General features: G+C 47.3%; 1 protein-coding gene and 1 long non-coding RNA gene across 2 annotated transcripts; both read right to left on the bottom strand.

Annotated features, from left to right (window-relative positions):
- Positions 1-264: 264 nt before the first annotated feature.
- LOC120981061 lies at positions 265-19824 on the bottom strand. The gene is made up of 3 exons (XR_005774618.1): positions 19813-19824; positions 9237-9242; positions 265-418 (listed from the first exon to the last, which is right to left on the bottom strand). It is a non-coding gene; the product is annotated as an uncharacterized LOC120981061 (long non-coding RNA).
- Positions 10456-15895, bottom strand: SDR42E1 (short chain dehydrogenase/reductase family 42E, member 1). The gene is made up of 3 exons (XM_040410532.1): positions 15797-15895; positions 13835-13922; positions 10456-11683 (listed from the first exon to the last, which is right to left on the bottom strand). Exons 2-3 carry the CDS (start codon positions 13900-13902, stop codon positions 10576-10578), a joined length of 1176 nt encoding a protein of 391 aa, XP_040266466.1. The 5' UTR covers positions 13903-13922; positions 15797-15895; the 3' UTR covers positions 10456-10575.
- Positions 19825-24246: the final 4422 nt, after the last annotated feature.

The raw sequence follows: 24246 nt of genomic DNA, 5'->3' as shown, positions 1-24246 counted from the left end.
CAGAACGGAGCGCTCCAAAATGCATTCCGTTCCGTTGCGTCCCCATACCGGAGAGCAAACCGCATCATGCTGCGGTTTTCTTTCCGTCATGGGATGCGGAGCAAAAAAGCATGACGCACAATGCAAGTCAATGGGGATGGATCCCTTTTCTCAGACACAATGGAAAACGGATCCGTCCCCCCCCGTTGACTTTCAATGGAGTTCATGACGGATCCGTCTTGGCTATGTTACAGATCATAACACCGGATCCCTTTATAACGGATGCAGACGGTTGTATCGTCCGTAACGGAAGAGTTTTTGATGATCCCTGCCGGATCCAGCAAAAAATGGAAATGTGAAAGTAGCCTTAGACCATGGGACCGATGAATGTGACATCACTGGCCTAAGAAGCCGCAGCACTCGCCAAAACACCGCGACCCTGATGAGCGGGGGTGCTGGAAGTTGGACATCACTGTTGGGTCAATGTCGGTCCCCCCGCCGATCTGATATTGATCACCTATCCTGTGAATAGGCCATCAATATCAAAATCTTGGACGACCCCTTTAAAGAAATACCATAAACAGCATTATTATTTTATTTAGTTTTGTCGGGTTCTTATTCTTGACGTGTGAGCTTTGTGCCCTACGTGATGAACTGTCCTGTATCAATATGGTGTTCTGTTGCCCATAGCAACCACAATCAACAATTCTTGTCACTCACTCGTCGCTATGGGTGACAGATCACTCTTATCTGATAAGATCCTCGAAGCGAGTGACCTGAGAAAGTATGAAGGAAGCCATGTGCAAAAACTAGCCGCGACCAAACAGTGAAGAGGTCGCGGCGACCAATCAGGTAATTGCTTTCGTTTTTTTCTACCTGCACTGAAAAACAAAAAAAAGGAAGGATAGATTCTGATTGGTGGGAGTTGCCCACTGCAACCAATCAGATTACTTCTTTCATTCTCTAACACAATTCTGCGCTATGGGCCCCACGGGCGAGAGCAACGGGCCTTGTTGTCATAGCAACACATACGAGTTCAGCTTTCAGTTTCTACACTGGATTTATCATGGACTCTGATTAGTTGGACTTATTTTTTTTAAATAGTTTTTATACAATATAAAACCCGAGCAAAATAAACGCGATACTTGAGAGTATAATTTATTTCATTGTATGTTACATGTAATAGATCATCTACATTTCAAAAAGAATTGCTTGCTGATATTGTAGTTCGCCTCTTCTCCAGGAAGCTGAGATAGGAGGTCCTCATTGCACATAAAATCATGGTCACCCTTAAAGAGGTTTTCCAAGGTTGTTATATCCATGGCCTATTCTCACATCATCAGCATTAGATTGGTGGGCACCCCGCGGAGTACCCTGGTGACTCTTGCACTCCACAGCGCCATCCATTGCATAGTGGAGGCATCTGGTTACTGCAGCGCTGCTCCCATTCACTGCAATACGAGTAGAGCTGCAGTAACCAGCTCCGTCCACTACACACTAGATGGGGCTGTGGAGTTCTGGCGCCAACATCTGGCAGCGGAGCTACCAGCTGATGGGCGGGGGTGTGCGGTATGATGGAAAACCCCTTTCATTTTCTCTCACTGATACAGGGTCCACTTCCACAGGTAAACCCTACAACAGGGATCAGCAACCTTCAGCACTCCAGCTGTTGTGAAACTACAACTCCCAGCATGCTCCTTTCACTTCTGTGGGAGTTCAGTGAACAGCCAAGCAAGTGTGCATGATGGGAGATGTAGTTTTACAACACCTGGCGTGCTGGAGGTTGCTGATCCCTGCCCTACAATATAGTATGTTAGGCAGCACTTGTTTACTACATTTAAAGGGCATCTGTAAGCAGTTTTGTCCCTATGACACTGGCTGACCTGTTACATGTGCGCTTGGCAGCTGAAGGCATCTGTGTTAGCCCCATGTTCATATGTGCCTGCATTGCTGAGAAAAATGATGTTTTGTTATATGCAAATGAGCCTCTAGGAGCAACGGGGGCGTTACCGTTACACTTAGAGGCTCTGCTCTCTCTGCAACTGCCGCATCCTCTCCATTTTCATTGACAAGTCTAGGCAGGTGAGATGATGCTTCCACTGCCTGGCTCTGTCAATCAAAGTGCAGAGGGAGCAAAGCCTCTAGGTGTAACGGTAACGCCCCCGTTGCTCCTAGAGGCTCATTTGCATATATTAAAACATCATTTTTCTCAGCAATGCGGGCACATATGAACATGGGGCCAACACAGATGCCTTCAGCTGCCAAGCGCACAGGTAACAGGTCAGCCAGTGTCATAGGGACAAAACTGCTGACAGATGCCCTTTAAATGGAACAATCATCATATTGTATGGAGAAGAATGATCGTACCCCATACAGTTTACTCACTGTGGGCAGCACATCCCGTTGACATGGGACGATGACCTGCCGACAAAAGATTTTTATGCTTGAATAAAAGAGGTCACCAACAATCTACAGCTCCTCCGATCTCAGCTTTCTGGACCCACAGTACAACATGGCGGTTAGTGATACAGTCAGACGTGAAGGTCTCGGGGTTCAGTATCATTTCCACCCGCCCTATCGGCTTCTACCACAACTCCTCTTCAGGATGTACGCTGTGACCTCAGAAGACCCCCGTGCCTTATACTGTGGTGGTCTGTGAGGGGGACGCAAACTAGGAAACTACGTTTACTTTAATACTGTCAAATATTATGTCAACTCTTATAACGCAGAATGTGTATTTTTAATGTCTTTAATAAAGGTTTGCAGTGATCGGACGTATCTATATAAACATAGGCGCCGTGTAGTGTCTCCCCCGACTCCTCACAATCCATTATAGAAAGCGATCGTCTTGTGTACGGAGGCCATGGCGGCAATTCTGAGCGTGCACAAGTCCGGCGTGCTGACACCGCGGATGCAGCAAGAAATCCGTCTCCGGAGGATGAATTCAAAATCTTCAATAAACACTCCAATAAAAATCGCTTAAACGCTGACACCACGGATGTTCTGACCCGCTTTGTGGGTCCCATTCTTGTAGAGTCTTTTATTAACCGTTTATTTTCTGTTGCTTATACAGCTCCACAATATTGTTCAGCGCGGTACAGAAAAGGTGATGGGTCACCGGTCTACAGCCGGGCTCTCAGACACACACATTGGGGCCAATCAATAGTGCTAACGGCTGGCCTGCCACTGTATCTACAATCGCTCCGTTTTGGGATATGCTGGACATTAAAGGGGTTTTCCAACTAGAACTACAGTATATATCACCCCATCCACTAGATAAATGCTTGATCAGTAGAGGTCCGACCACTGGGATCTCCCCCATCGCCAAAATGAGGCACCCCCGTCCCCAGTTCACCCTAAAGCCTCTTTCACACGACCGTATGGCTTTTTCAGTATTTTGCAGTCCGTTTTTTCACGGATCCGTTGTGTTTCCGTTTTTCCGTATGGCGTATACAGTAATAACATAGAACAAATTGGGCTGGGCATAACATTTTCAATAGATGGTTCCGCAAAAACGGAACGGATACGGAAGACATACGGATGCATTTCCGTATGTGTTCCGTTTTTTGGGCGAACCCATTGACTTGAATGGAGCCATATGGATAATAGGACATGTTCTATCTTTCAACGGAACGGAAAAATGGAATGCATATGGAGTACAGTCCGTTTTTTTTCTGGAACCATTAAAATGAATGGTTCCGTATACAGTCCGTATACAGAACGCAAAAAAGGCCCATAAACAGAAAAAAAAAAAAGGGTTGTGTGAAAGAGGCCTAAGACCAGAGCTCGGTGGAGTCTGAATGGAGCAGCCGTCAAGGATGTGCCCGCCAAACAGAGGAGCGCTGCCCCTGTCCTGTCAGGGTCACAGATTCTGAATGGAGTGGAGTATCCTACCATCACTCCAACTGTGCAGCTGGGTTACAGGCGGCCATATTGATGACACGTTGGGGTTCCCCACCGATTTGGCATTACTCCGTGGAGGTGATAAATGCTTGTGGCTGGAATACCCCTTTATGTATAGGTTAGAGATGCACATGCTGATAGTGTCACAGATGTGGTGTGAATTAAGCCTTAGGTCGGGTTAACATCTACAATTCTGCAACACCGGATCCATCACATGACGGACACTAATAGCACCGGACAGACCCTCCAACTGTAATAAGGTCCACCTAGGGTTCCCCCATGGCATCTGTAATTTTGCTAGAAACAGTGCCGCACGCTACCTTATTTTTTTCCAGCAAATCTGACATAATCGTCAATGGTGACTTCAATGCAGAGGTGAACGGAGGCTTAAAGGGGTTGTCCACTTTCTGGCTACTTATGACTAATGTGTATGTTAGATGACTACTTGGCACTCACTAATATAGCGTTTGTTTATAGTCTGTGCCATTTGCTGTATTTCAGAAGCCATGCCCCCTTGATGGGCAGATCCTCCATAAGATGGCCCATGGAGGGTCAATACACTGAACTAAACTGCAAACAGTATAAGTGCAGATGACAGCTGCAGGGGGTTTGAATGGAGGAGACATCACACGGAGGTGATTTACTTGGTCACATGACTCTCAACACAAAAGACTTGGGAAACAAGGGGGCATACCTCATGAAATATAGGAAATGGGGCAGAATTCCAACAAAGGCCGTATTAGTAAGTGTCACCTTCCAAACCCACTGGTCAACAACAACCAGACAATCCTTCTAAATGTATTCTCTGAAATAGCAGCAAGGGGGCGATATAATCCTCTTCACAAAACAGGCAAGCGGCTGCAGGGGATCTGATCCTCCTGCTATTAGGCCTCATGCACACAACTGTTTTTTAGCGGATAGGATGGGGACCCGTTCATTTCAATGGGTCAGCAAAAAAATGCTGATAGTACATCCGTCCGTTGTCCACGTTTCCCTTCAGCAAAAAAAATAAATAAATAGTGCAATAGTCCTACTTTTTTCACATTTGCGGACAAGGATAGGCATTTATTACAAGGATAGGCATTTATTACAAGGATAGGCATTTATTATCTGTCCTGGAGGCTGGTTTTAAAGTCAGTATAAAACTGAGTCTGCTTATATAGAACCTACCATTAGCCATTTGGCTCCAGAAGTATATGGTGGGCTCAGCGTGCATGTTGGTACTTGCATCCCTGGATCCGATGAAAGCTGTAATGGCACCGGACAGGGTTAAAAGCAGAGTGTGCTTGGCGTGCATGCTGACCTGCATTCCCTGGATTTTATGTGGCTGTCATGGCTCATAAACAGGTAGGAACTAGTGTTAGGGACCACTCAAATGAGGCGACCTTGACGTGGTGAGTGGCTTATTACGCTTTGGCCAAAATGTACACCAATGCCTCATCCAGCATGGAGGCAGGGCAGAATGCTGGATGTAGAGTGCGATCACATTTGCATTTTCCATTTATTCCAAGGGATCTGTGGAAAAAAAACGGATCCTCCAAAAAAAAACGTATGCTGCATCCGTTTTGTTTAGCGGACGCAAAAAACAACTGTCGCGTGCATGAGGCCTTACTCTGGTCTGCTAAGCTTAGAAGCGGTCCTGTCACTTCAGCAAATAGCATTTATCATGTAGAGCAAGTGAATACAAGGCACTGACTAATGTATTGGGATTGTCCATGTTGCTTCCTTTGCTGGCTGGATTCATTTTTCTATCACATTATACACGGCTTGTTTCCATGGTTACGACCACCCTGTAAAGCTACTTTCACACTAGCGTTATTCTTTTCCGGCACTGAGTTCCATCCTAGGGGCTCAATGCCAGAAAAGAACTGATCAGATTTATCCCCATGCATTCTGGATGGAGAGCAATCCGTTCTGGATGCATCAGGATGTCTTCAGTTCAGTCTTTTTTGCCTTTTCAGGACGGAGATGATACCGCAGCATGCTACGGTTTTATCTCCAGCCCAAAAAAACTGAACACTTGCCTGAATGCCTGATCCGGCATTTTTTCCCATTGACATGCATTAATGCCGGATCCGGCAATGAGTGTTCCGGCAAAACGGATCCGGCATTGCAGTTAGGTCTCATGCACACGAGACATACGGTCCTGGAGCGGCATACATCGTGCGCAGCGGAGTACACAGCATCTTAGATTGCAATGATGCTGTGCACGTTGGGCCGCCCGCGGGGCTATTGTCCCGCACTCATAAGATCTTATGGCGGCCCGACGTGCACAGCATCACTGCAATCTAAGATGCGCACGATGTATGCCGCTCCAGGACATATGGCCCGCTCACGGACTGCATGTCTCGGAGGGTGTGCATGAGCCCCAACTGTAATTCCTACAGCAATGCACATTTTAGGTGTTGCTTTTTTGCAATAGTGGATTTCAGCCAGACCCACTGGGGATTTTCCACTGTAAAAAACTCGCAGCGGACTCTTCACGTGTGGCCATAGCCAAAATGATTCTGCTTGAAAATGGAGCACGTTTAGTATAAAAAAAAATTATAATGATACACCGGTCCATCATAAAATGACATATTATTCCTAAATATTAGCGAGTGCATTTAGAGTGGTAAAAACAGACGCCGCACGTTTTCATTAACAAGATATTAACCTTATTTTATTCATCCCGTCCTGTAAGACAATTATCCTGCAGTGAATGTAGAAGGAACGCGTCTGCCAGGAATCCAGGCGCAAAACCAGACAGTAACCATACAGCAATACATGAAAATACGGAGAAACGGCGAGACATAGAAACCGGAAAACAGACATGTAAACATAAAAGACCTATTAAAGGGGTTGGACGAGTTGAATAAAACCTGCGAGAAGCGGCTGTAAATGTGATAAAATAACCAAGATGGAGTCATCCACCTCCCCATTGTTCTCCTCTGCTGCTGCCACCTTGTGTTTTCCATCGCATTATACATTGCTCGTTTCCATGGTTACGACCACCCTGCAATCCAGCAGCGGTGGTCGTGCTTGCACAGTCTAGGAAAAAGCGCCTTTGCCTACAGTGTCCAAGCACGACCACCGCTGCTGGATTACAGGGTGGTCGTAACCATGGAAACGAGCAGCGTATAATGCGATGGAAAAATGAATCCAGCCAGCCAAGGAGACAATATGGAGAATCCCAATACATTAGTCAGTGGCTTGTATTCACTTTCTCTACAGATAAATTCTGTTTGCTGAAGTGAGAGGACCCCTTTAATAAGCAGCGAGCCTGAGTAAAACGGACCCAACTTGTTCAGTGAGGGCTCTGGGCGCATCTTCTAGCAGTCCATGTACCATAAAAATAAATCTAGACCAAAATTTGGGTGGTAAATTTCTGATCTCTGGGGGTCCTGTGTGTGAATGGAGCAGTACTGCACAGGTGTGGCCAGAGGAACATGTCCGTCAGCTTCACAGCAGTGAATGTCATGGTGCTGATGTATGGATCCATTCACACGGACCCCTGTTCTCTTGATTGGGGGGGTCCCAAAAGATCGCGTATCCTGTGGAGAGGTGATAAATGTTGCATCGTTGGAAGAAGCCAACACGAGACCTCTACAAGTCATTGCCCCCATCATTGGAAAGTCGGGTGGGGGGATTCGGTCGTGTGCATTTGCACTCTCTAGCATCACAATAAATAGTACGTACATAGAAGGATAAACCGCCACAGCATCATCAGTTTATTATTATTATTATTAATATTTTTTAAACAGGACAAAAATCTTGCGGCTTATACAGAAAAATCCTCGTGGAGCAGCAAATCAGCCCAAAATAATATTGTGTTATTTTCCAAACAGGTCCGGAATGATTCATGTGCAGTAATGGCCTCCACCAGAAAATATATGAATATTTGAAGGGAAAAGATGAATTATTAACACTCCCGTGTGGAAATCTCCCAGACATTAGAGACAAGTACCTGGGCCTTTATCCCCGTCTGCACAGTAAACCTATAGCGCACTTAAATGCAATCTATCAGCCGGGGAAAAGCCGCGCGTAGCGTTCTTTAATGCAATGACTGTCAAGGAGGTCCAGAATAATTCCTGCCGGATTCCTTAAAGGGGTTCCCCGGGAATTAAGAAAATTAAAATACTTAAATGTTACTTTATTATAAATATATTCCCAATTACCTTTCATTAGCTATATTGGCTTGTTTTGTCTATGGAGCAATCGTTAGGGGAAATAAAATGGCCGCCGTCCTATCAGTGCACACAGAACCCGTCCTAATCACACAGCAGGACAAGTTACTTCACAACACCGAAGAGCTGCTTCATCCTCCTCTCTAGACCCAGGAGAATATAAAGGGGTTCTGCAGTTTCAGTTTCATGTAACTGAAGATCTATCCTCTGGATAGATCATCAGCATCTGATCGGCGGGATATAAAGGAGACGTGTCCCACTATATGCCGGGATATAAAAGAGACGTGTCCCACTATATGCCGGGATATAAAGGAGACGTGTCCCACTATATGCCGGGATATAAAGGAGACGTGTCCCACTATATGCCGGGATATAAAGGAGACGTGTCCCACTATATGCCGGGATATAAAGGAGACGTGTCCCACTATATGCCTGAACGGAGGGATATAAAGGAGACGTGTCCCACTATATGCCGGGATATAAAGGAGACGTATCCCACTATATGCCTATATGGCAGGATATAAAGGAGACGTATCCCACTATATGCCTATATGGCAGGATATAAAGGAGACGTATCCCACTATATGCCTGTACGGCGGGATATAAAAGGAGACGTGTCCCACTATAAGCCTATATGCCGGGATATAAAGGAGACGTGTCCCACTATATGCCTATACGGCGGGATATAAAGGAGACGTGTCCCACTATAAGCCTATATGCCGGGATATAAAGGAGACGTGTCCCACTATATGCCTATACGGCGGGATATAAAGGAGACGTGTCCCACTATATGCCGGGATATAAAGGAGACGTGTCCCACTATATGCCTGTATGGGGTGATATGAACTTCCCGCCTTTCGCTGGAGGTGGAGATAGCCTCCGAGGGAAGGATTACAGCGTGATGTGAATAGAGCCCAACAGCCCCCGGTCAAGGTACACCCTGGAAAACACAGATTATCGATGGCTATCTCTGTAATGCAATTAATTATTAGCCCTGGTGATGCCACTGGTATGAAGGATGTCATTTACTAACATGAAGAGGAACCCTATGAGGAGGAATAGCATTGTGTCTGACAGTCTGTATGGATACACTGCCCTGTACTGTATGTAAGGCCATCGGCTGGCGTACGCCTGGCACCTAGTCCGTCCCAGATAATCTGCCCACTGACGTAAGGACGAGCCCTCCACCCATCACTGCTACAATTAATAAGTATCTCAGTTGGCACGAGAAGCACTTTGATGGGCAACTTTCTTCCTACAAGCAATGCCGCCCTTCAGGTCTGCCCCGAATAACGGTTATGACGTTGGTCTACGACTTCCTCTCACGTAATGGCTGCCCCTAACGCTTGTAGGAAGAAATAAACTAAAAATCATAGAAATCCCAGCACAGCTCCAGCTCATCGGCAGTGAAGCGAGCCCACCACCCCTCAACAAGTTTGTTTTACTAAATACTTGTATTGCCCATAAATTTTTTTTTAGAACCCTGCATTATGCGGTGCTTCTGTTATACCTCCTAGAAACGTATGAATAAAGTTACCATTCCCCATGTCATAGGGCTGTATCCGTGCTGACATACTGACAAGACAAGGTCAGACTGCACAGGGGGGATACAATATTGACCAGGGGAATAGTAACAACCAGTTGTCAATTTCTTCCTATATTTTCAAGAGGAGTTACAGAGGAACAGCACAACACAATGACTTCTAAGAAACGGTGCTTCAGTGCTGTAATTTCATGGGGCCGCTGCACAGATATGTCAGGGAAGACAATATCTACAATGTTCAGTAGTTATGCAAATTCTTATCTTTTACTGCTATTTGTCCATGCTCCAGTCTCCTCCAAAGCTGCATTCAAACCTCGGGTCCTCTCATCTTACTGTTCAGCCCATGAGGTGGGTCACTGTGGAAAGTAGTTCAGTTTCCTCACTGCAGCAGGCACAATTCGAGTGATGTGAAGAACAGCTCTGGATGTGACTGGAGTATAATATTTAAAAGGGGTTCTGCAGTTTTTTTAAACTGATGATCTATCCTCTGGATAGATCATCAGCATCTGATCGGCGGGGGTCCGACACCCAGCTCCCCTGCCGATCAGCTGTTTGAGAAGGCAGCGGCGCTAGCAGTAGCGCCGCGGCCTTCTCGCTGTTTACCGCAGGCCCAGTGACGTCACCACTAGTCTCAATGGCCTGGGCGGGGCTAAGCTCTGTTCACTTGAATGGAGCTTAGCCGCGCCCAGGCCATTGATACTAGTCGTGACGTCACTGGGCCTGCGGTAAACAGCGAGAAGGCCGCGGCGCTACGGCTAGCGCCGCTGCCTTCTCAAACAGCTGATCGGCAGGGGTCCCGGGTGTCGGACCCCCGCTGATCAGATAGTGATCTATCCAGAGGATAGAGCATCAGTTTAAAAAAACTGCAGAACCCCTTTAACTCAATACCAGTACAAGATAAGTAAAGCAAGTGTTTGCAAAGGTATGGCAGCTTTATACAGTAAAGCCATGCTTTACAATCACTTTATATCATTACTTTGGGGACTATAGGGCTAACCCCACCACCGTAGGAACCCACGCAAGCACCGCTACAACCAGCACTACAAATACCACCACGTCCCAGAGGACGCTGGGACTTTTGGTCTTTTTGACTTTCTTCCCATAACCCCTTGTTCGGTACCATTCAACCACCTCCTGCATAGTATATGGTTTGGGCTCGTATCCCAGCTCCTTCTTGGCTTTGTTAAGGCTGAAGTAGTGAGTGACCCCCGTTTTGTAAACCTCAGCGCGGGTCAGCAAGGGCTGGAAGTTATAGATGGGCCTGATGAGGAAGTGTAGCCATTCGGTGAGGTAGGACATGAAGTACACAAAAAAGAGGGGCACCCGGAATGAAGGGAACTTGTACCCGAGACCCTCAATAAAGGGGCGGAAGAACTGGAAGTTATCGATTGGGGCGGCATCTGCCACGAAGTAGGCCTGGCCAGCGGCTATGTGCTTCATCTCATCTGTAAGACCTTTGGCGGCTAAAATATGGGCAGACGCAAGATTATCGATGTGGACAAACTGTACCAGATTATTACGATCCCCATAAGAAAATATGAACAACCCCGCGGCGACGTTCTTGATGATCCTGGGAAGGTGTCTTTGCTCCCCGGGACCGTAGATTCCAGCGGATCGGAGGGCACAGGTCCTTAAACATCCCCTTTTATTTGCCAGCGGCTGCCCATTGCTGTTCAGCACTTTCTTCTCAGCAATGGATTTGGTACGAGAGTAGTTGTCGGCATGGCGGTTCAGAGGTAGGTACGGCATGGACTCGTCTCCGTTTTTAATGGACTGTCCCCCAAAGACCACATTAAAGGTGCTGGTGTAGACTAACCTGGGAATGCTTTTATTTACGCAGGCCAGGATGACGTTCTCCGTCCCCTTTACGTTGACTTCTTCGGTCAGCTGCGTCTGGAGCTGCTCCCGGCCGGACATTCCGTAAGAAGCCGTGTGGATTACGCAGGAGGCGTTCGTTAAAGCTTCCTCCACGGCAGACTGGGAGCGAATATCGCCCTGGATGAACTGGATGCCGTCAGGAAGATCTTGTGCCGGTTTCCGTACGTCGAAAAGAACCACACTGACCCCCATCTGGTGCAGTGTACAGCCTAACCTAGAAATCGGAAATAGGAACCGTGATTCTGTAGGCAATGTGTAATGTTATACTCTTTAAGGCTCGTCTCGCAGTTTTTGCCAAGTTCTGAGGCTTCTAGATGTTAGTTGGGAACTATGAAACTCTGGACAAATAGTTTTTTTTTATTTTTTACCTGCGGCAAGTTTTTTTTTCTGGTCTAGGGTATTCTTTTGAAAAATTGCAGCACGAGCGAAGTTCCTAAAAAATAATTCCATTTAAGTAGGTTCACATTTGTGTTTAATGGATCCGGCAGGCGGCCAGAGTTCAGGAGATCCGGCCTAGCTGGATACTTCTGTTCACCGCCAAACACACCAGCAAAATATTGTTTTTTGGCCAGACAATAAACAGCGTGCAATATTGTTGTCTGGCCCAAAAAATGGCGCTTATGCTGGAAAGCGTCCGGATCCCCGCCTATTGCTATTATAGTTAATGGGGATCGGCAGCGAAAGGCGGTATCTGGTGAACTCTGGCAGGACAGTCTGCTGGAACCATTAAATGCAAATGTGAAATTGGCTACATCTGTTTCCTGGAAAGCTGGACAATCGCCTATAGAGCCCCCATTACAGCTCCCTCAGGTCTTGTCAGGGGGCCTCCACACGTGGCAGATTTTGCAACAAAAAACTCAACTCCACTCATTTCAATGGGGCTCGCAAAAATCCAATTGCTTGCCGTCAAAACGACCCCATTCAGGATTATGAAACCGATTTTCAGTTGCAGAAATCTCTGCAACAAAATCTGCTGCAAGTAGAGGCATCCTCAGGGCTCGTTCACACGACCGCGCCATTTTTTGCAGTCCGCAAATTGAGGATCCGCAAAACACGGATGCCGCCCCGCGTGCCTTCCGCAGTTTGCGGAACGGAACAGGAGGCCCATTAGAGAAATGCCTATTCTTGTCCGCAAAACGGACAAGAATAGGACGCGACTCATAATTTTTGCGGGGCCACGGAACAAAGCAATGGATGCGGACAGCACACAGAGTGCTCTCCGCATCTTTTTATGGCCCCGTTGAAGCGAATGGGTCCGCACCCAAGCCGCAAAAAATGCGGCTCCGATGCGGACCAAAACCACGGTCGTGTGAACAAGCCCTTAGCCTCGTGGGCCTAAATATTAAAGAGGTTGTCTCGGCTTTTTCATATTGAGGACCTATCCTCGATCAGCTGATCGGCAGGGGTTCCAGGTGTCGGACCCCCGCCGATCTGATATCGATGACCTATCCTATCGTTAAAAGCCGGGACAACCCCCTTAAAGTGATAAATCTAATACATTTATTTTATCTAATGAAGGGGCCTGGGAAAGCAGGGTGATAATCGCAGCAGGGGCGGCTATACAGAGCTTTTCTAGAAACCAGGGGGGTCATTTATTCAAACAGAAATACGCCTGTTTCTGGCGCAGATTGTTGCGCAAAGGTCCACAATCTGTGGCTTCTCCCCGCTCACGCCAGGTCTAACAAAACCAGGCAGGGAAGGGCCGGCAGGTCCGTCTCATTTACCATCTTGTACGCCTGTTTTAGGTGCAGAAAATGGTGTAGATGTAAAGACAGCAAGGAAGCTGGGCCGGCGCCTCTTTATATCTACGGCGGATCCACCACCAGGCATAGGGGTTTATTAAGACTAGTTTTAATAAATGTGTCCCCAAATTTTTTTGGGGGGTTGGAAGCCGGGTAGTATATGCTGTTTAAAGCCTACATGAAGAAAGCTACCCCCTGCGTTCATATGTCGTAGGGAATGTGTTTGCCTTTCTGTGTTGTACGAAGAGCAGAGTTCATGGCTCCGATCAGTAGATAGCCCTGTGTATGCTGGAGCGGTGCGCTCCTGCCCTGCGCGATACTAAATCTACACTACACCCACAATGATATAGTTCTACTCACTTTTCGGATGCCGTCCCTTTAAATGAATCTTCAACACAAGCCCATATATTAGGAAGGGACGGCAGCAATGGCAGAATATTTATTAAGCCCCGAACGGCAAAACCCATTAACGTAATCTAATTAATAATGGAATTTGGCTTCTCCGGAAGATGCAATTAGCCCTCATTAGTCAACGTTATCCCCATTGGAATTGAATAATTAAATAGATTATTAATAGACTTTCCATAATTATGCAACGTTATTAATTATACCGCGGCACCAACCTGTGTCCAAAGTAACCGCCACCTCCGGTGATGACAACCGTTTCCTTGGGAGGCGGTGGAGCAGCCATCTTTTCTTAAAAAAATAACTCTGTAAAACAAGAAGAACAAGTGAATGGAGGATCCTGGAGGAATACGCGCCCCATAGGAACTAATCCGTGGATGATCTTCAGTGGCATTGAGCGGTTGCCTGGGTTAGACCCTATGGGGGACCCCGGTAAGGCTTCGTTCACATCACCGCTCAGCCTTTCCGTTCTCGGGGCAGGAAAACGGAAAGGACGGATTCGGCACATAACGGAGCCCACGGGCCCCATAGACTATAATGGGGTCCGTTAGGCTTCCACTCAAAAGATGATTTTGGAGCGGAGACAAAAATTGTGCGCGCAGGACTTCTTCTGAGCGGAAACCTAACGAACCCCATTATAGTCTATGGGGCCCGTGGGCTCCGTTATGTGCCGAATCCGTCCTTTCCGTTTTCCCGCCCCGAGAACGGAAAGGCTGAGCGGTGATGTGAACAAAGCCTTAAGCGGAGGCTTTACAATCTGTCCTAATAAGCTGGAGGTTCTCCCTACTGATAATGTCATTGTTAAAGGGGTTGTCTAGTTTCGGGACGAGTGCCTGAAATACGGAACTTAGGCTACTTTCACACTAGCGTTTCTCTTTTCCGGTATTGAGATCCGGCAGAGGATCTCAATACCGGAGAAAAACTCTTCCCTTTTGTCCCCATTCATCGTCAACGGGGACAAAACGGAACTGAACGGAATGCTCTAAAATGCGTTCCCATATCAGAGAGCAGCAAGCTGCGGTTTTCTTTCCGTCACGGGATGCGGAGCAAAACGGATCTGTCATGACCCACAATGCAAGTCAATGGGAACGGATCTGTTTTCTCAGATACGATAGAAAACGGATCCGTCTCCCATTGACTTTCAATGGAGCCCATGACGGATCCGTCTTGGCAATGTTACAGATGATACAACCGGATCCGTTCATAACGGATGTAGACGGTTGTATTATCAGTAGCGGAAGCGTTTTTGCTGAGCCCTGCCGGATCCAGCATAAACGCTAGTGTGAAAGTAGCCTTACCTGACAGATCCTGCGCCACCGCTCCAGTTTTCCCGGCTGCAGCAGTGACATCATTTTGACAAAACCTCACTGCTGTGGCCAATCACCGGCCCCAGAGGTGCAGCGCATGAGGCCAGCGATTGGCTGAAGTGGTCATGTGTTGTCAACAATACGTCACAGCTGCAGCCGGGGAAAGCGGGAGAGGTGGCGCAGGATGCCAGGGGCGGACTAGATTTCCTCCTAAAGCCGGTCATCCCCTTTAACATGAATTTCAAAACTCAGGGGTCTCATCGGAGCGCTGCCTGTCCCTTATTGTGGCTCTCTAGTCAATCATTCATCTAATCGATCAGTAGTTTAGAGCCATGCGAACCTTAGTGCCCTTTTTTCCATAGCAGAATGGGCCCCCCTTGCTTACAGGGCCCCTGTGCAGCCGCACCAATGGTATGTCCGGCCCCGCTTCTAAAACCTTGCTTACATTTCACCTACGTGCGCGCTATCCGCATTTTCCACGTACCCATTGATTTTAATGAGTCCGGGGTCAGGTATCACAACGTAGTAATAATAATGATAGGTCTTAGTCAATAACCATCACTATCGCCATCGCTGTAACATTTTTTTTTATTTTTATTTGCGCGACAATATTTTTTTTCCCCCAGAATATAAACGCTTTCTTAGGAATCAAAAATGGTGGCTTTCAAGTGGAGGAAAAGGGGTGAAAAAACTAAAACTTTCTTCTGGCCAGTGAGGGGCATTTTTGTTCAGCGTCCTGTAAAGGGTTAACCATGCCTGGAGACCAACAGCCTGTGGAGGGAAGAGCGCCGCCTGCGGCTGCCCCCGGGTGTGTGACGTCACGCCGACCTCCCTCCAGAACACCGAGACGGTAGGTAGGGTGAGGGCACGTACCTTTCCCCCGGTCACCGCGCACCTTCTCCACTCGTCGCCCGGTCACTGACAGGTCTCCTACATACATACTGGCGCTTGTCACTGTTGCCTGGGGCGACGCACGGAAGCGTCCTACGTCTTGACGTCAGAACACGTGACCGCGACGCTGTCCCCACCACCATGGCGCGGAAACTGAAAGCGGGGGAAGTGGATTCCGTGCTGCAGGCGCTGACGGACGTCAACAGGAGCCTCGGTACTGGTGTAACGTGTGATGATGGGGGACAGGGCCTCGGGTGTTAAACCTGAGGTGTTGCCCATAGCAACCAATCAGCTTCCAGCTCTCATATTTCTGGGGCAGGTTGGAAGATGAAAGGCGTGATCTCATTGGTTGCAGTGGGCTCTGTTTTCATTGTAGTTTTATGGCTCTATGTTGTGCCGTTCCTTTATTATTCCTGCTAGAAGTTATGAATGAATTGCTAGCAGTCTGCAGTAAGGGTACAGAGGAGAGGTAACCAGTTGGGGAATAGCAGCACTGATTGGTTAGAGTCAGACTCTGCAGGTACACACCCCCAACTGGTTACCCCCCTCTGTACCCTTACTGCAGACTGCTAGCAATTCATTCATAACTTCTAGTAGAAATAATAAAGGAACGGCACAACATAGAGCCATAAGAATAGATGCTCCAGAATCGTTATTACATGAGGAACGTATGAAGCTATTAATACAGGCCTGTCAGGAGTGGCGGGAGGTCCTCTAGAGCAGTGGTTCTCAACCTTTCTAAAGCCGTGACCCCTAATACAGTTCCTCATGTTGTGGTGACCCCCAACCAGTAAATTTTTTTCCTTGCTACGTCATAACTAATTTTGCTACTGTTATGATGACCCACCAAAAACACGCACAGACACCAATACACCAAATGTTAATTCAAATACACAAGTATTCATTCATAACCACAGAACTTTAGCATAAATACAAAATATTTGTAAACCAAATAAATAACTTTAAAATAAATAATAAACAACAAATACCCCCAAATAAATAAATCAGAAGTGCTCAGGGTTCCCCAAATAAATAAATCAGCGGGGCTTCAGGTCTCCCCCAAATAAATAAATCAGCGGTGCTCAGGGTACCCCCAAATAAATAAATCAGTGGTGCATCAGGTTTCCCCCAAATAAATAAATCAATGGTGCTCAGGGTCCCCCAAATAAATAAATCAGCGGTGCTTCATGTCCCCCCAAATAAATTAAGCCTTGCTCAGCCAAATAATTAAAATAAAATTAGCCAGGCTCAATTAAATCATTGGTGGCAGTGGTGCTCAGCGGCGGTGTCATTAATGAAAAAACTCGGACCTCAGCAGACAGGCGGCCCGACTTACCCGTCCAGACGTCAGGCTCCTTCAAGCACAGGCAGTGATAGGACATCACTTCCTGTGCGGGAGGATAAGGGGCCGCTGCCGTTGTGCGGGCGACCCACAATAGGAAGCCTCAGACGACCCCCCGGAAAGGGCCGATCGACCCCCAAAGGGGTCGCGACCCCTAGGTTGAGAACCGCTGCTCTAGAGTAACTAAACCTTTATAACAATTTTTTATATGTTGTCCCTAATGCCCTAATAAAACTTTTTCCAATATACTTTATTAATCAAAAGTAAAAACAGCCTTTATTATTCCATCAGTATAAGGGTACTTTCACATTAGCGTTTTTCTTTTCCGGCGCTGAGTTCTGTCACAGGGGCTTCACATAGGAATGTATTAGTGCCGGATCCGTCCATGCGCAGACTGAAAAAAATAAATGCCGGATCCGTTTTGCCGAATGATACCGGAAAGACGGATCCGGCATTTCAATGCATTTTTAAGACTGATCATCAGGATCCTGATCACTCTTAGGCCCCTTTCACACGGGCGAGTATTCTGCACGGATGCGATGCGTGAGGTGAACGCATTGCACCCGCACTGAATACCGACCCATTCATTTCTATGGGGCTGTGCACATGAGCGGTGATTTTCACGCATCACTTGTGCGTTGCGTGAAAATCGCAGCATGCTCTATATTCTGCGTTTTTTACGTAACGCAGGCCCCATAGCAGTGCTCCAGACTAAAAAAAATACCTAGTAGCCATTGGCTCCTGAACTGAAAAATTTAGGAGCCAAATCAAATTTTTAGTCGCCAAATCGAAACTGAATCAAAATTTTGCTATCGTGACAACGCTACGCTGATCAGATCGGCGTAGGGTTGTTTTGAAACCAAAATTTTGATTCGCTTTCGTCACCATAAAAAAGTATTGCGATACTCAATACCGCGCAAAAAAAAAATATAAAAAACACCAAAAAAAGCTGCGTGCATTTAGCATTTTATGAAACGTTCGGCCTATAATAGAACAGTCCTATCCTATTTTTTGGGGTGACAAGGTGACTAAAAAATGGCGAATGCTCACCGCATAGGAGATACTTTTTAATAGTTTGGACTTTTCGGACGCAGCGCTATGTAATATGTTTATTTAATGTTTATATATTTTATATGTAAAATTGGGAAAGGGGGGATTTAAACTTAATATTTTAGGGTACTTTCACACTAGCGTTTTTCTTTTCTGGCATAGAGTTCCGTCACAGGGGCTCTATACCGGAAAAGAACTGATCGGGCATATCCCCATGTATTCTGAATGGAGAGTAATCCGTTCAGGATGCATCAGGACGTCTTCAGTTCAGTCATTTTGACTGATCAGGCAAAAGATAAAACCACAGCATGCTACGGTTTTATCTCCGGCGAAAAAAACTGAAGACTTGCCTGAATGTCGGATCCAGCATTTTTCCCCATAGGAATGTATTAGTGCCGGATCCGGCATTCAGAATACCGGAATGCACCCGCACTGAATCCGGACCCATTCACTTCTATGGGGCTGTGCACATGAGCGGTGATTTTCACACATCACTTGTGTGTTGCGTGAGAATCGCAGCATGCTCTATATTGTGCGTTTTTCACGCAACGCAGGCCCCATAGAAGTGAATGGGGCTGCGTAAAAATCGCAAGCAAGTGCGGATGCGGTGCGATTTTCACGCACGGTTGCTAGGAGATGATTGGGATGGAGACCCGATCATTATTATTTTCCCTTATAACATGGTTATAAGGGGAAATAATAGCATTCTGAATACAGAATGCTAAGTAGAAGGTCAATATAATAAACATTGGTGGCGCAGTGTGCCCCCCCAACACTCCAGTATAATAAACATTGGTGGCGCAGTGCGCCCCCCCCATGTAATAAACATTGGTGGCGCAGTGCGCCCCCCCCATGTAATAAACATTGGTGGCGCAGTGTGCCCCCCCATCACCCCAATATAATAAACATTGGTGGCGCAGTGCGCCCCCCCCATATAATAAACATTGGTGGCGCAGTGTGCCCCCCCAACACTCCAGTATAATAAACATTGGTGGCGCAGTGCGCCCCCCCATCACCCCAATATTATAAACATTGGTGGCGCAGTGTGCCCCCCCCCCAATATAATAAACATTGGTGGCGCAGTGGGAAGTGCCAATAAGGGTTAAAAAATAAAAAAATAATTTACTCACCTCCTCCAGTTGATCCGTAGCTGCCGGTCTCCTGTACTTACTTCTTTCTTCAGGACCTGTGGTGACGTCACTGTGCTCATCACATGATCCATCACCATGGTAATGGGTCATGTGATGAGCTCAGTGACGTCACCACAGGTCCTGAAGAAAGAAGTAAGTACAGGTGACCGGCAGCTACGGATCAACTGGAGGAGGTGAGTAAATTTTCTTTTATTATTTTTAACCCTCATTGGCACTGCCCACTGCACCACCAATGTTTATTATACTGGGGGGGGGGCGCACTGTGCCACCAATGTTTCTTACACTGGGGGGGGGGGGGGGGGGGGGGGGGGGGCGCACTGTGCCACCAACGTTTCTTATACAAATACAGGAGGCGGGTGCCGGAATCAAATAGCCGGCACCCGACCTTTGTGACAGGGGGCTGCGATCAGCTACAATTAACCCCTCAGGTACCGCACCTGAAGGGTTAACTCAACTGCAGCTGATCGCAGCTCCCTGTCACAAAGGTCGGGTGCTATTTGATTCCGGCACCCGCCTCCTGTATTTGTATTACAGGTCAGTTTTCTTCATTGGTGGCGCAGTGGCCACAGCCCCTCCTCCTCCTCCTCCCGTCTCTTCTTATTGGTGGAGGCGGCGGCAGCAGCAGCACAGGGGGGAGGGAGAGACTCCTCCTGCGCTGCTGAGAACGATCATCTCCTGTGCTTGCCGCTGTATTGAGCAGAGCTGCGGCGGCGGGTCTAGTCGCAAATGGCGACAAGACTAAAAAGTCTTGTCGCCATTTGTAAATTCGCCATCTGGAGCCCTGCATAGAAGTGAATGGGGTTGCATGAAAATCGCAAGCAAGTGCGGATGCGGTGCGATTTTCACGCACGGTTGCTAGGAGACGATCGGGATGAAGACCCGATCATTATTATTTTCCCTTATAACATGGTTATAAGGGAAAATAATAGCATTCTGAATACAGAAAGCATAGTACAATAGCGCTGGAGGGGTTAAATTTTTTTTTAACTCACCTTAATCCACTTGATCGCGTAGCCGGCATCTTCTTGTCTCCTTTGTTGTATAGGACCTGTGGTGAGCATTAATTACAGGACCTTTGATGACGTCACTTCGGTCATCACATGGTACGTCACATGATCTTTTACCATGGTGACGTACCATGTGATGACCGGAGTGACGTCATCAAAGGTCCTGTTCATGTAATTAATGCTCACCACAGGTCCTATTCAACAAAGGAGACAGAAGGAGATCAAGTGGACTAAGGTGAGTTAAATTTTTATTTTATTTTTTTTAACCCCTCCAGCGCTAGTTTACTATGCATTCTGTATTAAGAATGCTATTATTTTCCCTTATAACCATGTTATAAGGGAAAATAATAATGATCGGGTCTCCATCCCGATCGTCTCCTAGCAACCGTGCGCGAAAATCGCACCGCATCCGCACTTGCTTGCGGATGCTTGCGATTTTCATGCAACCCCATTCACTTCTATGGGGCCTGCGTTATGTGAAAAACGCACAAAGAGGAGCATGCTGCGATTTTCATGCAACGCAGCGATTTTCACGCAACGCACAAGTGATGCGTGAAAATCACCGCTCATGTGAACAGCCCCATAGAAATGAATGGGTCGGTATTCAGTGCGGGTGCAATGCGTTCACCTCCCGCATCGCATCCGCGCGGAATACTCGCCCGTGTGAAAGGGGCCTAAGAGAACGGCACGTCAGCGCTTAGCGGAGCAGGCAGGATGGCGCTCCGCTCAGCTAATCCTGGCATAGTACATCCGTACAGGCTACCCGTGTGCTAGGGCAGGAGCAGCCTGGGGGGCAGGAGCAGCCATGTGCGCTCCTGCCCGTACTCCCTGTGTGCACAGAACTGAGTGTTAAGCGCACAGTGAATGGTGCACTTTAGGGATGTAAAAGACTAAGAAAAATACAAAATTGATGAATAAAGTATATTGCAAAAACTTTTATTAGGGACTTCATATTAAAAATTGTTATAACTATTTAGTTACTCTTTAATACTTCCCGCCCTTTATGATCTATACCTGGTTTTGGCTTCAGCATGTGTATAGGGACCCTTAAAGGGATCCATTTATTCTGACTGTACACAGGACTTAATAAAAGTGTCGCCCTTTAAATGCCCTACGTACCCGCGCTGGATCAGAAGTAACAGGGACCCTATTCTTAGTCACGAGACCCCCCTTGTGACGCGTTGTTCCTGCCCTCGTGGCCGCTGCGGTCTGGTCACAGAGAACGAGTCCTCCTCACGCAATCTTCTGACATGTGGCCGTGAAGATTGGACCGCGCCACCAGTCGCACTTAAAGATAGTGAATGCGATTGCGTAAGAATTCCAAGGCCACCTTCGGGTGCTGCCACACCTCACTCTTTTTTTTTTTTTTTTCCCAGCTTGTTTTCACGACATTCTGACCTTCTTTTGCAAATATTTTTTGGGGGGCTATTTTATTTTTTTGTTTTAGAACATGTCGTCGTCTTGTCCGCAGTAGCAGAAAAGCATAGGCATTTCTGTAGAGTGCTGGCCCTGTGTGCGCACACAGGCAGCGATACCTGTGTTTTGCGCAATTTGCGGACCGCAAAACACTTGCGGTCGTCTGGATGTAGCCTTATGGAAATGCGCGAATCCTGTGAGTAGTTGTCAGAAATGGCCGGATGCAGCTGTATGGCAGAAGTGTCAGTAATGGCGTTCAGGGCTGGTATGAGTGGCACTACAGGTTTCAGCATGCCCAGTGTTTGGGGGAGGGGAGGGGCCAGTCGCCCAGTGTTCGCCCCTCTGACGGATTGTGTGTGTTTTTTTTGCAGCCTCTTGTCTGGAGTCGCTTGCAGAGAATCAGAAACGGCTCGAAAAATCCATGAAGTGTCAAACCTACCTGAGCTATGTAAGTGTCTCCTCTCACCGCTGTGCCGATACCTGTGTTGCAGATGATGTCATCACTCCCTATGAGGTTCACACAAACGTATTTCACGCCCCGTTTTAGCAACCGACAGCACACAGACCCCCATAAGCCAGTGGGGCAGTTCATACATACCCTTATCCCCCTTCCCTTGTGGATTGTGTATCCGTTTTTGCAGACCAGACTCGCCCATTGAAGGCTATTTGTACCTACAGGGCAATTTTTATATTTTTTTTTTATTGCATTTTACCAATTTTTGGCTTAAATTTTTTTTTTCTATCAGTCTTTATTATAAACGTTTAGCTGTTTCTATAATGCAAAGGTTAAAAAATCAGTCTGCGTTCAAGCTGTCATAGTCTGTTTTCTTTGAATCCCGTCACCTGACGGCTCATGTGTAGCTCTTCCCTTTGATCTCCTGACTTCAATTCTTATCAAACTGATAAAGATAAGGCTTAAAGGGAACCTGTCACCGGGATTTTGTGTATAGAGCAGAGGACATGGGTTGCTAGATGGCCGCTAGCACATCCGCTATACCCAGTCCCCATAGCTCTGTGTGCTTTCATTGTGTAAAAAAAAACGATTTGATACAGGGGTCTGAATTCTGGGACCCCCGAAGATCACGAGAACAGGGGTCCTGTGCCTCCCCATATGAATGGACCGGTGGTGGAGCATGCCCGCTGCCGCTCCACGTACTTCTATGGGACTGTTAGAGACTTTCAAATGCTTCCCTTCAGCAGTGGCCCAATAACTGGGGTTGGATTTTATCCGATTCTTTGATTTCCCTGTTAACGAGCAGCATTGGATGTGTCTGGCAGCCACTTGTCTCCTCTCTTCCAGTGTCCAGTATATAAAAACACGGCTGCGTTCATAAAACGGCGCTTCACTTGTCCTCGGTTTTGTGTGGTATTGCACCTTTGTCTGTCTTATTCATTTCAATGCAGCTGAGCTGTAATACCAAACACAACCTGTGGACATGTGGGGCGCTGTTTGTGGGGGGGGGGGGGGAAGAAGCTGCCAGCTTTTTCTAATCCTCTGCAACCCCTGCCCTGTGAAATATGGAGGACGTTTAGGCAAATCCATACATTACACTCCCCTAACGTAAGGAACGTCCTCAGTGACGAGCTGTAGAGGGGTCTGGCGGGCCCTACGAGCATGCGCCATTACGCCCACATGCAGATGTAGTAGGGGGGAAGGTGCGCGATGTCCTTAACCACCTCCGGACCGCCTAACGCAGGATTGCGTTCCGGAGGTGGCAGCGCTGCGCAGAGTCACGCATATACGCGTCATCTCGCGAGACGCGAGATTTCGCTCCAAGCCGGCCCGCGCATGCGCATCGCGGGCCGGCAAAATTCAAAGAACAAGTTCGTCACCAGCCTGCCAGCAACGATCATTGGCTGGCAGGCTGGCGATTTTCAAAAAATCCAATCCAAAGTCATATAACAGATCATATTAGTAAATATGATCTGTTATATGGCTTGTCTGCTCCTGTGCTGGTCCTTTTCGTCGGTTGGATCCAGCACAGGAGCAGACTGAACTGTGAGTACACCAAACACTACACCTTAGCCCCAGATCACCCACCTGCACCCCAATTAACCCTTTGATCACCCCTTTGATCGCCCCTGTCAATCACTAGTGAAAGGAAAAAAAGTGATCAGTGTAAACTGTCACTTTTTTTTTTTCACTGGTATTGGCTGTTAGGTTTTAGGGATAGTTTAGGCCCCTTGGTTAGGTAGTTAGCGTCAGTTAGCGCCCACCCCACCGCACCGCAGTCACTTTTATTCGCTGTTTAGCGTATCGCTAATCAGCATTTGTACTTTTATAGTATCTGTAAGTGATCAAAACTGATCACGGTCAGATCTATAATAGTATTAGTGTCACCTTAGCTCGCCCTCCACCCAAAACGCAGTGTTTGCCCGATCAGGCCTGATCGGTCGCCCACACGTGCGTTCACCCACGCCCGCCCCACCGCAGTGACAAAAAATTATTATTTTTTGATCACTGCA

Source organism: Bufo bufo, chromosome 10, assembly GCF_905171765.1.
Source record: "Bufo bufo chromosome 10, aBufBuf1.1, whole genome shotgun sequence".
Taxonomy (NCBI): Eukaryota; Metazoa; Chordata; class Amphibia; order Anura; family Bufonidae; genus Bufo; species Bufo bufo.
The sequence above is the reverse complement of the archived record's forward strand: the minus strand, read 5'-3'. Positions and strand labels throughout refer to the sequence as shown.

Excerpts from the sequence above, each read along its gene's own strand:
- SDR42E1 (XM_040410532.1), bottom strand. The coding sequence starts at position 13,902 with ATGGCTGCTCCACCGCCTCCCAAGGAAACGGTTGTCATCACCGGAGGT. Across the intron at positions 11,684-13,834 it reads GGCGGTTACTTTGGACACAG|GTTAGGCTGTACACTGCACC; the intron begins GTTGGTGCCGCG and ends TCCGATTTCTAG.